General features: G+C 34.9%; 1 protein-coding gene across 1 annotated transcript in view; it reads right to left on the minus strand.

Annotated features, from left to right (window-relative positions):
* LOC149799696 (voltage-dependent calcium channel subunit alpha-2/delta-1-like) overlaps positions 1–13,944 on the minus strand; it is a 230,274-nt gene that overhangs the window by 10,348 nt on the left and 205,982 nt on the right. Inside the window, exons 34-37 of the mRNA XM_089959053.1 lie at positions 11,247–11,275; positions 10,769–10,889; positions 7,271–7,401; positions 1,538–1,617 (exon numbers count right to left, since the gene is read on the minus strand). Coding sequence (XP_089815179.1) covers positions 1,538–1,617; positions 7,271–7,401; positions 10,769–10,889; positions 11,247–11,275 — 361 coding nt within the window. The remainder of the gene's footprint in view (positions 1–1,537; positions 1,618–7,270; positions 7,402–10,768; positions 10,890–11,246; positions 11,276–13,944) is intronic.

The raw sequence follows: 13,944 nt of genomic DNA on the forward strand, positions 1-13,944 counted from the left end.
TCAATCCTTCATCCTTATATAAGTTGATGCTGAGTACAGGACGAGGCCAGATCAACATCTCCAATTGTTTTTTTCACTATTTCCACTCAGCATTGTGAATTTTATCTTACCTGTAACTAAAAGTACTAGGATATATGATACTACATTTATCTATGCAAACGTACTCATTTGACCAAGAATAACACAGACCCAGATATGTCACATGATGAGCAACACAATAATGGTTTTACTTTGATTCCAATCTCAAATGGAACATACAGGGAAGACTTTGACTTTCAAACACATTATTTAATCTTTGTGCATGCTGTTCATTAATAGGTGTGAAAAGTGTAGGCCTTTATCTGGAAGCAAATTATGAGATCCTGATCTTGGTCTGTCCTGTTCAGAGAGAGGTGTGCTTTATATATAAGAAAATCTACCAAGGGGCCATTCATTTAGTATGTATGCATGGGGGGGGGGGGTAACCCAAATGCATATGCTTGTGTATGGGGGGGGGGGTCGTCTAATGATAATGTATGTCCACATAGAAAACAGGGGGTTGGTGGTGAAACCTCAATAATAATTTGTCTAATATGTAACCTATTCGACTGGGTTCAGTAGGCATTTGAATTTTAGCAGTCAAACTTTCTAAAGTTACCCAGCTTATTTCTTTGATGCAGCCAGACATTTGACGTAAGTGGACTGTTTTATTAACCTATTCGGCCCTGATCCCGTCTGTAGGTGTGATAAGGCTGTACCCTACTTACAAGCTCTGCAGCATCAAGGTCATTTAAGATACACCAATGTGGGTGGTATTAAAAAAAAAAGCAGACGGATATAGCTCTAAAATGATATCAAATAATCTGGAAGTTCGAGTTGCACTACAAAATATAGAGAAAAACCTCATTTTTTGACACATTTTTTTTTCCACCCAAAATTTGCTCAAGATCGGAATGTGATTTTGTGTCCGGATTTTTAGACCTTTTGGCCTCAGATGTAAGGCATACCGGTCTTAACTGCACACAGACAGGTGAACCTTTGCAAAAACTAGGATAAGGTGGGCATTTGGAATAAATTGCGGTCTCCATACAAAAATGATGGGTCCATTAAACAAAAAAAAAAAAAAAGAACTCCAACTTTTACCCTTCTGCTCATGTGTAAGCAAAATAACCAATGGAAAATGATGTTTCTAATACAACTAGGCATTAGTCTCATGGAAAGCCAATGTATTACGATGTATTCAGAAATAGCCCCCCCCCCCAGGTCTTTCCTATGCACATTTCAGGCAAAAATGAGAAAAACCTCTGGGGACGAATGAATTAAACACATTAATATTATTAATCCTTGATCATTTCTGCATGGATTAAATATAGGCCGTTCTACAGAATTTGGGGGGGGGGGGGCAAGCATACGTATGTGCATGGTAAAAAATTACACATGTGGACAGGGAGGGGTGGGAGAGGTAAAGCTTTGCCAGATTTTTGCGTACATACTAAATGGATGGCCCCCAAATGATACACATTTAGAAATAGAAACAGATAGGAAAAATGAAATGTACCTGTACATCTGAATCCCAGCAACCCTCAGGCCGTTTCCTGTAACGGGGTTCCATATTACAATAGTCTGGCTCATCTACCACTGGAAAAAAATACATAAAAATGTTCAATGTTTTCATTCCAATATGGCACAGGGAATTGTCAAGACTTTGTCTTATCTGTATGTCATATTAAAACAAGCTCTTGTCACTGACTAAAACAAAACATGTAACAGCATGAGGATATGTTGAGACCTTAAGTTCTTGTCACTCATTTGGAACAAAACATGTAGTGGCACAGGGATATATCAAGACTGTACCTTTGCCACATCATGCACGTTCTTGCGACATACTCAGAACAAAACATGTAGTGGAACAGGGATATATGAAGACTGTGCCTTTGCCACATCATGCATGTTCTTGTCATAGACTCAGAACAAAACATGTAGTGGCACAGGGATATATCAAGACTGTGCCTTTGCCACATCATGCATGTTCTTGACACAGACTCAGAACAAAACATGTAGTGGCACAGGGATATATCAAGACTGTGCCTTTGCCACATCATGCATGTTCTTGACACAGACTCAGAACAAAACATGTAGTGGATCAGGGATATATCAAGACTGTGCCTTTGCCACATCATGCATGTTCTTGTCATAGACTCAGAACAAAACATGTAGTGGCACAGGGATATATCAAAACTGTGCCTTTGCCACATCATGCACGTTCTTGTAACAGACTCAGAACAAAACATGTAGTGGCACAGGGATATATCAAGATTGTGCCTTTGCCACATCATGCACGTTCTTGTAACAGACTCAGAACAAAACATGTAGTGGCACAGGGATATATCAAGATTGTGCCTTTGCCACATCATGCACGTTCTTGTAACAGACTCAGAACAAAACATGCAGTGGTACAGGGACATATCAAGATTGTGCCTTTGCCACATTATGCATGTTCTTGTTAGAGACTCAGAACAAAACAAGTAATCTATAGAATTTACAAGATAAATATGACAAATTTGTAAGGGCGCCTTTAATGGCAAATTCTTAGTCAAAAGGAACTACCATATTTGCCGGCCTATAAGTCAATGCAGATCATAAGTCAAATCAGTAATTTTGGCAAATTTTCCATCCTTCATCCTTATATAAGTTGATGCTCAGTATAAGATGAGGCCAGATCCATACCTTGGATTGTGTTTTTCACTTCGTTTCACACATCATCGTGAATTTTATCCTATCTGTAACTCAGTAACCTTTCCAGTCAGGATCATTAAATGTATCTAAATGTACCTAATTTGTTTCAAAAGAAGTATTCTAAATGTATTATGTTGTTGTTGTGGGGTTTAACACCATTTTCAGCACACGATAGGCTATGTATGGCGGCCAGTATTAATGGTGGAGGAAAAACCCTGGAAACCCCTGGGAAGAACAACCGACCCACAAGAAGCTACTGGCAAGCTTTCTCACATACCCACATTGGCCGAATCCTACACTCGAACCCACGCAGACAGAGGTGAGATGGCAGTGATCCATAACGGAGAGTGCTTTAGACCACACAGCCACTCGGGGCCCCTATGTATTATGTACTTTTGGCTACATATAATGGCGCTTACCTGAAAATTTATTGAGTTACAGATGGAACAAAACTAGCGCTACTGAGTGGAATTAAAATATAATTACTTCCGGTTTCATAAATATTAAAAGTATCACTATATGCTATTTCAGTTTACCAGCTATAGGGAAATTGCACCAACAATACTAAAATGCTTTTCCCGGTTGTTGGTTGTTTTTTTTTTTTGGGGGGGGAGAGAGATACAGAGAGAAGGATGCATATGTATTCCATCACAATTTTCTTCTTACACCTCATGATCAAAATAAAATATGGTCCGATATATGAGAGAGAGAGAGTTCATCTGTTCATGTTTTATCCTATTTTTAACTTATTGCCCCCGTGTTGCTGAAGCTATTGTCAAAGAGAGAAAACATCAATAAATGAAACAGTAAATGTAAACTATGAAAGTACATACCCTATTCCTTCAGGATTTAAATATTCACAATAGTTACATCCATATAGTCTTCATTAGGTAAAATCCCAAGAATTACCATTTTGCATGCTAATTTTCTTCGAAAGTATAACAACCTCTCCATTCCCAACAAATAAAACTTTGTTCAAAGTGGATATACTCTTCCTGTACTTAAGCGTTTTTTAAATCTTTGCTCATGCTAGATGTACTTTAAATTGCTGTTGGTTCTGTCTGTAAGTTCAAAAATGTCACTGGCTGAGAAACTGACAGTAGTAACCACCTGGCATTTCCTTTCATTATTGGTATGGAATTCATAATACCCATGGGTAGCTTAATTTCCCTACTGGTAGCCTCACTAATCTGATTTGGTCTGCTAAATTTTAATCTCAAGGTGTTAGCTTGGAATGACTGAATACAGCTGTAGCATATTCAATTAGGACGAAAATAAATCTACAATGCCATGTGATTCTTTTAATGTAAGTGGCAACAAAAACAAGAAGGAATTGCTTACCAGGTGGTATTAATTGATAATGGAATATGGTACTGCACTTGTACACGAGTAAGATAAGTCATCAGGTAAGTGAACAATAAAGATTTAAAATCGGGAAGACATCTATGTCTGTCTGTCTATCTCAATGTCTCTTTCTCTCTCTCTCTCTCAATGGGGCATACGGATTATCTGATCATTAGGTGCAAGAAGGAAATTGTGGTGGAATTTGTCTTTGTCATGGTTATTCATCTTCTAACTTGTAAATTATAATGCACATATATGTAATCAAAATTAAAGAACGTATATTACAAACAACATACTGGTGCATGCCGCTTTAGTGCAATTACATCTGATATGTTCATTTTTAATACTGACGACCATGTAATTGTTTAAAATACTCAATGTGGGAAATTATATATTTTCACACATGATCTCTTCCCCAAAAGGAAATATTTGTCACATATTATTTTTTGTACTTAAAGAGAATTATTTACTATACGAAATATATGATACATGATTCAGATGACATAATCTATATATAAGTAGATTTGGAGTATAAGCAGACATGATTTTGGTCTGCCCAAAAAAAATCTGAAAATCTGAAACGGGGGGTTTGTGGGTCCTCCTCCAAAAGGGTTTCGAGGGGCAGCCTTATTGATAGGGGATCAACATCAGTTGAACAAACTTGAAAGCCCACTATTGGTCAAATTCATTTTATAGTTTTTGAGATGCTGCTTAAATAGTTTCCTATTTTTAGTAACAGTGACCAAACTCGATGGTTGATCACCATCTTTTGTAAAGATCTGAAAGGTCTTTATCCCAGAAAGCTTTCTATCAAGTTCCATGAAGTTCTATGTCATATTTTTTTTTTAAATATCACTTATAGATTCCTCTATTTATGCACCAGTGCTTATATTTGCTGGTGGATTGGCTTCATTTCTGCAAACCTGAAAAGTCTATACCAAGATGCTTTCCGTCAAGTTTGGTCAAATTCTCTTCAACAGTTTTCAAAAGAAGTTGGTTGAAGGTTTTCCTACTGTTTAGCTGTAGTGATGGATTATCGGGGTATTCGTACGGGTGTACATGTACCATGGGATTCCTACTGTTAGCAATTGCACTCATATTTGAGAGTGTGTACTATAAATGTAAAAGGTCTTTATGCCAGGATGTTTTCTGTTAAATATGAAGAAACACGAAGTTGTCGTTGAAATCTTGTTTATATTTTTATAATGGTTGGCTTATTTATTGGCAAATCTACAGCAGTAGTACAAACTGAAAGCCCCGTTCTAGGATGATTTCCATCACATTTATTCAAATTCTGTTAAGGATTGTTCCATTTAAGCATGCATGGTACACATGGAAGCCAGAAATTTAAAAACATGTCATGTTACTCTGATCATTCGAAGAGTTCACATAAAGGCGATAAAAAATTTCTAACTGCATTTATGTGTAACTATATCAAATTGAAAGTGCCTTCCCTGGTTGCCGAGTATGTTTTCTTAGAACAGCCCCAAGTGATTTTTTATAATAAATCATTTAAAGTTGTTTTAAAAAATTATATTTAAACAACTGTGGTCATAGCTGATGGGAAAACAGAATCTTTAATACAGACTTGAAAGATCTTCATGCCTGGTGGTTTCTGTCAAGTCTGGATCAAACTTTAGTTTTGGAGAAGAACTTTTTCAAAGCTTTTCCCATCTTTAGAAGCATTGGCCATATTTGAGGATGGGTCATCATTTAAAAAAAACCATATAAAGGATTTTATGCCAGGATGTTTTCAACCAATAGTTTCAGAGAAGTATGTTACGGTTTTTCTAGTTTTAGCAATGGCAGTTTGTTTGATCAGTGGTATAAAATGGAAGGCTGTCTATGACTGGATGCTTTCAGCCAAATTCTGTCATGGTGTTTAATAAGTTGTCAATGTTTTTCTATTTTTATATTTGACAGAGGATCTACATCATTTGTAACAATAAGAAAAGTCTTCATTCAAAGATGCTTTCTATAAGGTTTTGTTAAATTCTATTCAGCTGTTTTATAGAAAACTCATTTAAAGTTATGTCTCAGTCTGTTTAATGGCAGACTTGATTCATTTTGAAACCTCTTCTGTCAAGTTTGGTAAATTTCTATGGTTTTGGAGTCCAAGTCACTTAAAGGCTTTTCTGTATATAGTAACATTATTCTACTTTTAGTAAAGGTGGCCATACTTGAAGATCGGCATAATTTCTATATATAGTAACATTATTCTACTTTTAGTAAAGGTGGACATACTTGAAGATCGGCATTATTTGTACAACTTAATATGTCTTAGTGCCAGGATACTTTGTCTCATATTTAATCAAATTCTGTTCAGCAGTTACGGGACAAATGATTGTTTAATATTTGGTATCATTGGTACAAATATGAATGCTCACACCAGGTTCCATTGGCAGGTTTAATCAAAATTGGTCCAGTCATTTTCAAAAGAACTTCAAAATAGCAATTGTTAACAGATGCACAAATACATGACCAAAAACATCTTTTTGTTTTTATAAACACCCCAAGCCTGTCTTGTATTTTAGCTGGAAAGGACACGCACAAAAGGAATATAAAATTTTTATTAGAGAATGTAATGTAAACATTTTAACATTAAACATAATCTCTGTGTGTGCTTACATATGGATGGACATTCACAGAGACACCAAAGTGTGTGCTTACATATGGTCATTCACAGAGACACCAAATTGTATGCTTACATATGGACATTCACAGAGACACCAAAGTGTGCTTACATATGGACATTCACAGAGACACCAAAGTGTGTGCTTACGTATGAATATTCACAGAGACACCAAAGTGTGTGCTTACATATGGACATTCACACAGACACCAAAGTGTGTGCTTACATATGGATATTCATAGAGACACCAAAGTGTGTGCTTACATATGGATGGACATTCACAGAGACACCAAAGTGATCAATATACCAAGCTTCTGCAAGATGAATTCAGTAAAATATATATTTGTGATAATACTTAATTCAAGTAAAAGTGAAAACTACCTGCTGTGAAGATAGATCTTGGCTCACTGAACCTTTAAAACTGGTTTGCAGCCAGCAAAAAATTCACATGAATGAATAAAAGTGGAAATTCTGAATATACTACTTCTCCTAAGATAAAACCAGACTTGAAAACTAAGCCATTCTCCCATTACACAAACTTGTCATAATGTAAATACTTAATCAAAAAGATAATCAAACCTTCAACAGGTTCCTGTATAAGGATGGTTTGATCAATGTAGCGCATGCAGCTCTTACAAACCCCATTCAAATGTGGTTCTGTCACTAACAGCAGCAAGTTAGTCCCCTGTACACGTATTGCTGTGAAATCCCTATGGAAAAAAAAAAAATCAGTTCACTTTACGCACTTTATAAATCCGTTTCAAAACATGATATTCAAAATCTGTGGACACATGCAGAGGACTTTCCTTACCAGCCAGGAGCCAGGTGATTTACCTGGCTACATTTATATAAAAACATGTAGTCCCCAAAATCCCTAGCCTACTTTGGCAACTCACCCTCCAACTTTAAAACTAATGGTACAAAGGACACACACAGCTAAAGGATCTGCTGTAATATGGCAGATTGAGGGCTACATTTTTCATTCTACTAATAATTATAATCCAAAAGCGTAATTCCAATCTGCATTTTATCGAAAATCTATGTTCCCATGGTGGACCTTGATCTTTTCACTGTTTCCATTGTGGATTGTACACATTGTGGCTTATAGCTGATGAATTAAGTCCCAATTAGAAAGCAGCATATTTATGTAATACTGGACGTCCACAACATCACATGGAACTTTAATTTTTGCTTTGCTCCAGTACAAAGTGCAGAATACACTTTTTAAGCTAAGCACACTTTAATATTTCAAGATTATGCCACTAAAATGCATTTGTATGTACACTTATTGCAAGAGATGAAAGATTAATTTTTGAGAAAATACATACTGAACTGCAGTTTATAGAGTACAGCATTATGCAGCAAGCTCCAGTATAACCAGAACTACTTATGTACCAAAGTGTGGTAAAACAGGAATGATCAAATTTGGTTAAATAATGATGCTTAGATAGAAAATAAAAATAAATACTACGTTTTGTCTTGTTTCTTTTTGTCTAACATTTGATTTACCAATTCAACTACAATTTAATTTTGGTCATGGGTCCTTAGCAGTATCATATCTAGAATCATATTACAATAAAGTGAATTATAACCAGAGAGAAAAAGAGGACTGTTCAAGGAAACACTTAAGCTATTCATAAATAGTAAAGATAGATATGATAACACTTACTCAGTATATTTATTTAGGCTGAAGCAAAACAAGCTGACCAATGATATAAAAAATACAAATGGATTGTCTCTATAAACATACAGAATGTAACAGGTACATGAGGATGACGAGATGACATAGTATTGACCATGGAATTGTGGCATTGTTTGTGCTGGTTTTAGTAACAGTAACACTGGTGCCTTTGCAATCCAGTTGTGAAAACTGTGCTAAAACACATTTTACCCAATGATCATAGCAGCTCGTTATGTATTGCAGGTGCACACACATAAAAACACACACACACATCCATACACAAAAGTTCCAGATCACAAGTAGTCGGTAACAGAAGAGGTCGATCGATCAAACCAGTTTTTTACAGTAGGATGTGTCTCTGCATGAATATATGAAAACAATGACACACTAACTCTATTCATTTTGACACAATGATAATCAGCCATGAATTTAATACCACGCCACCTCTGTCTACTTTCCTGCATTTTTGTAAGTCCACATGTCATGTGAATGATACTGAATCATTAAAAAACATACCTGGCCTTGGTACCAGCACCCTGCCTATTATGCTTACTTGGTACACTTACTTGGTCATTTATAAACCATTAACTACCATAAATACTTGCTTATAACTCGACCTTATTTTTACAGAAAATTTGATTTATGCAGAGAAGGAGTCATCTTATATGTGCATCATATAAAATATTACAGGTAAATTAAATATTAATCACCATACAGTAATGACATGTCCATCAATGATGTCCTGACAACCTGTATTTGTATTAATATTTCTGTTTTGCTGTATAAGCACCGTGTTTGATGTGATACAAGTTTTGATCTAAGTTGTATTTTCCTTTCGAGAAGTTAGATTTGTTATTTCCAAGTGATATTTTGCAAGTATTCACCCAGAAAGCCCTGTCATTGAGTCACTACTTTGATACACGCTCAGTGCCAAATAACAGAGGATGGTTTTTTGAACTCCTTGTAATCTTACTGCATAACTGACACGCAACTTGTTGCAGCCTTCTGTAGATTTCATAAACTGATCAATGTTACTTACAGAGCACCAGCATATGAACAGTGGAGCAGAGAAAATAATATATACACAAACTAGACAATTTACAATGATCAGACGATGATGGAGGACTTCAGAACTTTATCAGACAATGAGATAAATTCTTGGACTTTATACCAGATGACATTAGATAGCGACATTTATAAGATACTGTTAATCACAAAAATATGGACTTAACTGTCACTGTTTATTTGTAAGATGCATGGTATTAACATATTATGGGATATCGTGAATCGGATCATTCTGAACCTTTTTAATACTGGTATTACCTGTAATTAAATTCATGGATTATCACAAAAATGGATTTAAAGCGTCGATCATTATGGATTTAAATGGATTAGGATAAAGTGTAAATTGTCAAATTATTTGTGACATATTACACTCAATAATTTAATTTTATTTTACATTGGTTCTGTAGCTATCTATGCATGCATCCATCCAGTTGGGCTTGTTCCATTTTCCAAAATGCAACTCTGACTCACTGATGACAAGTTACCTCTTCAGACTGATCTGACTTGCAAATTACACCCTAACTAATTGGAAACTCAAAGAGAAATTGGTTTTCGAAGCACTAAAATGGGGGAGGAGTTGACTTGTAAGCGAGTACATATGGTAATAATAAGTGTGTGTGTGTGTGATTTGGATTTTTAACGTAGCTTTAAAAAAATTTCAGTCATACTGCTATGATGTTTGCAGTGTGACAGTTTATAGTGATGTCTAGCACTGGGGCGTCATGCCGCAGACATGTAGCATGATGTACCACCCAGTCACATTATCCTGACACCAGGCCGACCAGTCCTAACACTAACCTCTTCATGCTGAGTGCCAAGAAAGGCATCTGTTTGTACCATTTTTGTAAATCTTTGGCATGACTAGGCTGGGAATCGAACAAATGACCTCCCACATCTGAAGCAGATGCTCTAACCACTAGGCCACAGGAGCGGCCTGTTAATAATACAGTCATCACTATGACACCATTACTGTTTACACCAACTCGTGTAAATTAATGAATGAATGGATGATGGAACAAGATTAAAGGTTCATTAATTTAACTCATCAACATCTATATTGGCATACATTTTATAACAATATTTGTTTCACATATTTATTGCAAAGGTGGTCTATGATTAAACATTGCATTCATGATAAACAGACTCTTTTTGTCAAGCCTTTCTATTCAGCTATAAAAGATGTATATAAAATACTTAACTCTGGGGTGAATACAGGACATGGATGGACATACACATGTATACATACAGACATGTACAGGGATACCAAAGTGATCGCTGCATCAGGCGTCTCTTGCTGAATGTTTACCAAGTCCAAAAATCACACTCCTTACCAAGAGCAGTTTTTGATTTCACACTCGATGGTGCCACTATAATTAGTAAATTCATCTCGGAAGTAATACTGGGCCCGTTTCTTGATACAGCTGCGTGGCTGACCTTTGTCTGATGCCTCCACTGATAAAAAAAACAATAATTACAAGTTGTGTGATTATATTACAACAGTGACTTGTAATAATATAATCAAATATCAAAATTACTACTATAACCTTTTCAAAAGAAAACAGTGCTTATAAAGAAAATCAATTTGCTAATGAATAAAATGTGCCGGGTTAACATGTCATTCTTCCATTTTACTGCAAGAATGATTAATATTTACAGTGCAAATTAAGAAAGACTAATTAGACATCATTTACAAATTATCCATCAAAAACAGCAAATTTTCTCATTTTAGGTTTAAAAAATTGTTACTCTGACACAAATATGTGATTATTTTCATGTAAGCAATTATTATCCACATGTTACATTACTAACCTTGGTTTAAATGAGATCCAAACAGCCAACTGAAACAAATAAAATGAACCCAGCTCTATCAAATTTTATTTTTCTGTGCAGTTTGTTTGCTACAAGTTATGACTTCAGTCATCTACTGTTTTGCACAATACTCATATATTTAAGAATAATCAAATCAGATGAAATTGGTACAAGATCTTGCTGACATGTTCTTTTTAATTCTAAATAATTCACAAATATGGGAGAAACTAGCCAGAGGGACATGCTATTATTTCCAATGATCAAAAAGCTTACCAAGTAACTCATGTAGAAAGCAAACAGACTTAAAACTGCTTAATATTTAACAATAATATTAACACAGTGGTGAAAGATTGCTTTGAATTTGATATAAGTGCTTTTGTTTATTTGTTCAGTGTTTAAGAACACACCAACACATGAAAGATTACAGTAAAGTGTCGTCCAGTGACATATCACAGCAACAAGGCCTGATCTTGGCTGGAATCAAACCTGCACTCAACTGGTCACAAGAAAGCAAATTAACCACTAACCCTTTGTGGATCCTTATAACAATGTCTCAGCTTGGAAGTCGTAGATTCTGACTTTTACTGGTATACGATGAGTTTTTGACACAAATATCAACATTATTTCACTTTACAAAACTGCCTTTCAATATAATTTCAACACTTTATAATTATAATAAGTTTGTGTTTCTCTAAAAGAAACTAGCATATTTCATGTATTTTTTGTACCCTTAATGTTTTGTACATAATCCAGTAATCAAAATCATAATTATTTAAATGTATCATAATTTTTCATATATATCACCTTGTATTTTTCGAAAAATCCATTAAATTATCGGACATAAAATTTCTACTAATAAGATTTACACTTTTGCACAAAAGATTGATAACACCATATTGCCATTTAGCTTTTTACAAAAATTAATAATTAATTGTTGGTGAGAAAATATGACGATTGATGCATAAACTCTATCATTGTCATTACATTATCTACTGGTGTTTATTAACAAATGGACATAGGGCTTCACAGACCATACCTTTAAATATCACCATAACAAAACACAACATGCATTTTAAAATGAGTTTGGAAGCCCTTTGATGTTTTCTTATACAACAAAAATTACATCTCAGTACATGCTAAAGTGAAGACCACAGACCCTTGGTCAACTAGTCTTATTGTTTCATTAGTCATACAAACATAAAATATAAAAACCCTATCATTGTCTATCATAAATTTGAAAGTGATGGTCTCTGTTAAATTGATTCATTTATATACACATATACTATCTTTTAAGTGTTCTCTTTTGACATGGATATAATTAACATATTATTGCAAATCTATTCAATGATACAACCCTCTATTATCTTTATTGGCGAGTTCGAATAACAAGTAATGCGTATGATCGCTTGTCCTTATAACAAATTCTGTATGGGCAATGGCTTCAGTAGCACACTGACAAATTTTAATTTCACTACAGCCTTGCTGATTTGACCTATTCTGTCGATTCTTGTCCTCAGTCTGGTTTCAACTGGAATTGCCAAAGTGCTAACCACGTTTAATTACCATGTAAATAACAATGCATAGCCATGTGGTTGCTGTGACAATGTACACTGTAATTAAAGCAAGAATGAATTGTTGATTTAGTGGTGTTTATTGATAATGGAATACAGTAGGGTCGTAATTTATGAGGAATGTCACAATCGTCAAGTAACTCAAAATACAGTCTTTTTTCTCTTTATAAAAGCATCAAATAAAAACCATCCTGAATAAATGTGGTCTTGTACACAAACTTTTCATCTCTCTCCCTCTCATGTGCGCACACACACATGCACGCTAACTGGCATTAACTAAAACATGATTTCAAGTTCTTTTTTTTAAAAATTGCAATTTGCTGCAATAATACAAGTTGCACTTAATTTCTTGACAATGTGGACTGGTATTGCTGCATACAATTTACCAATAAATAATATCCTTAACTAATACATATTCAAACCATCTTAATCATTTTGCTAGTCCTATATGTAAGACCTCGACACTGACATCTATGTTTTGACTTTTGTGTGCACTAAAATATAATAACATGTGATACGTCTTACATGTAGGACTATCATTTTGCCAAAATTGCACAACATAACAGCTACATATGCTCTAAATGTAGAGGAGCTTGCATACAGATATAATCCCCTCTCTCTTGTTCACTAATAACACAAAAATCTTTTTGAGTACTTGTATTTGTTTTGTAATTAGATTCTTGAGTTGAGAGCAGAATGAGACAGAAAATATATGTTTTCTTTGTACATTTGTACCGTTAGGTTGTTCAGTAGCATGTGTTCCATAGGATTTGTTCAGGTACGATCCCTTTATTTTTTGTACAAGTGCAGAACCACAAAATAATAATTATTTATCTTACATATAATTTTTCGTACACTGAAATTAATAATTATTTTTTCGTGTGAGAAAAATTACATGACATATGGTACCACCTAAATCAAACAGTTTGCCTAGACCAGTTCTAAGAGCAGCCTAACTGGATTGGAGTTCCTAGCCCAATTGAACCTGTTCATGCCAACAAACTTTATGACTCCATATTACATTTAAGTGATCTGTTTTATTTCAGTGAATGCATATTCTTTTACACTTTTACCTAATGCCCTGGTGGTGATAATTATTTCAATATGCACCACTGATGTAGAATTGG

The sequence above is a fragment of the Sinohyriopsis cumingii genome, chromosome 5 (assembly GCF_028554795.1).
Source record: "Sinohyriopsis cumingii isolate HCF-2022 chromosome 5, ASM2855479v2, whole genome shotgun sequence".
Lineage (NCBI taxonomy): Eukaryota > Metazoa > Mollusca > Bivalvia > Unionida > Unionidae > Sinohyriopsis > Sinohyriopsis cumingii.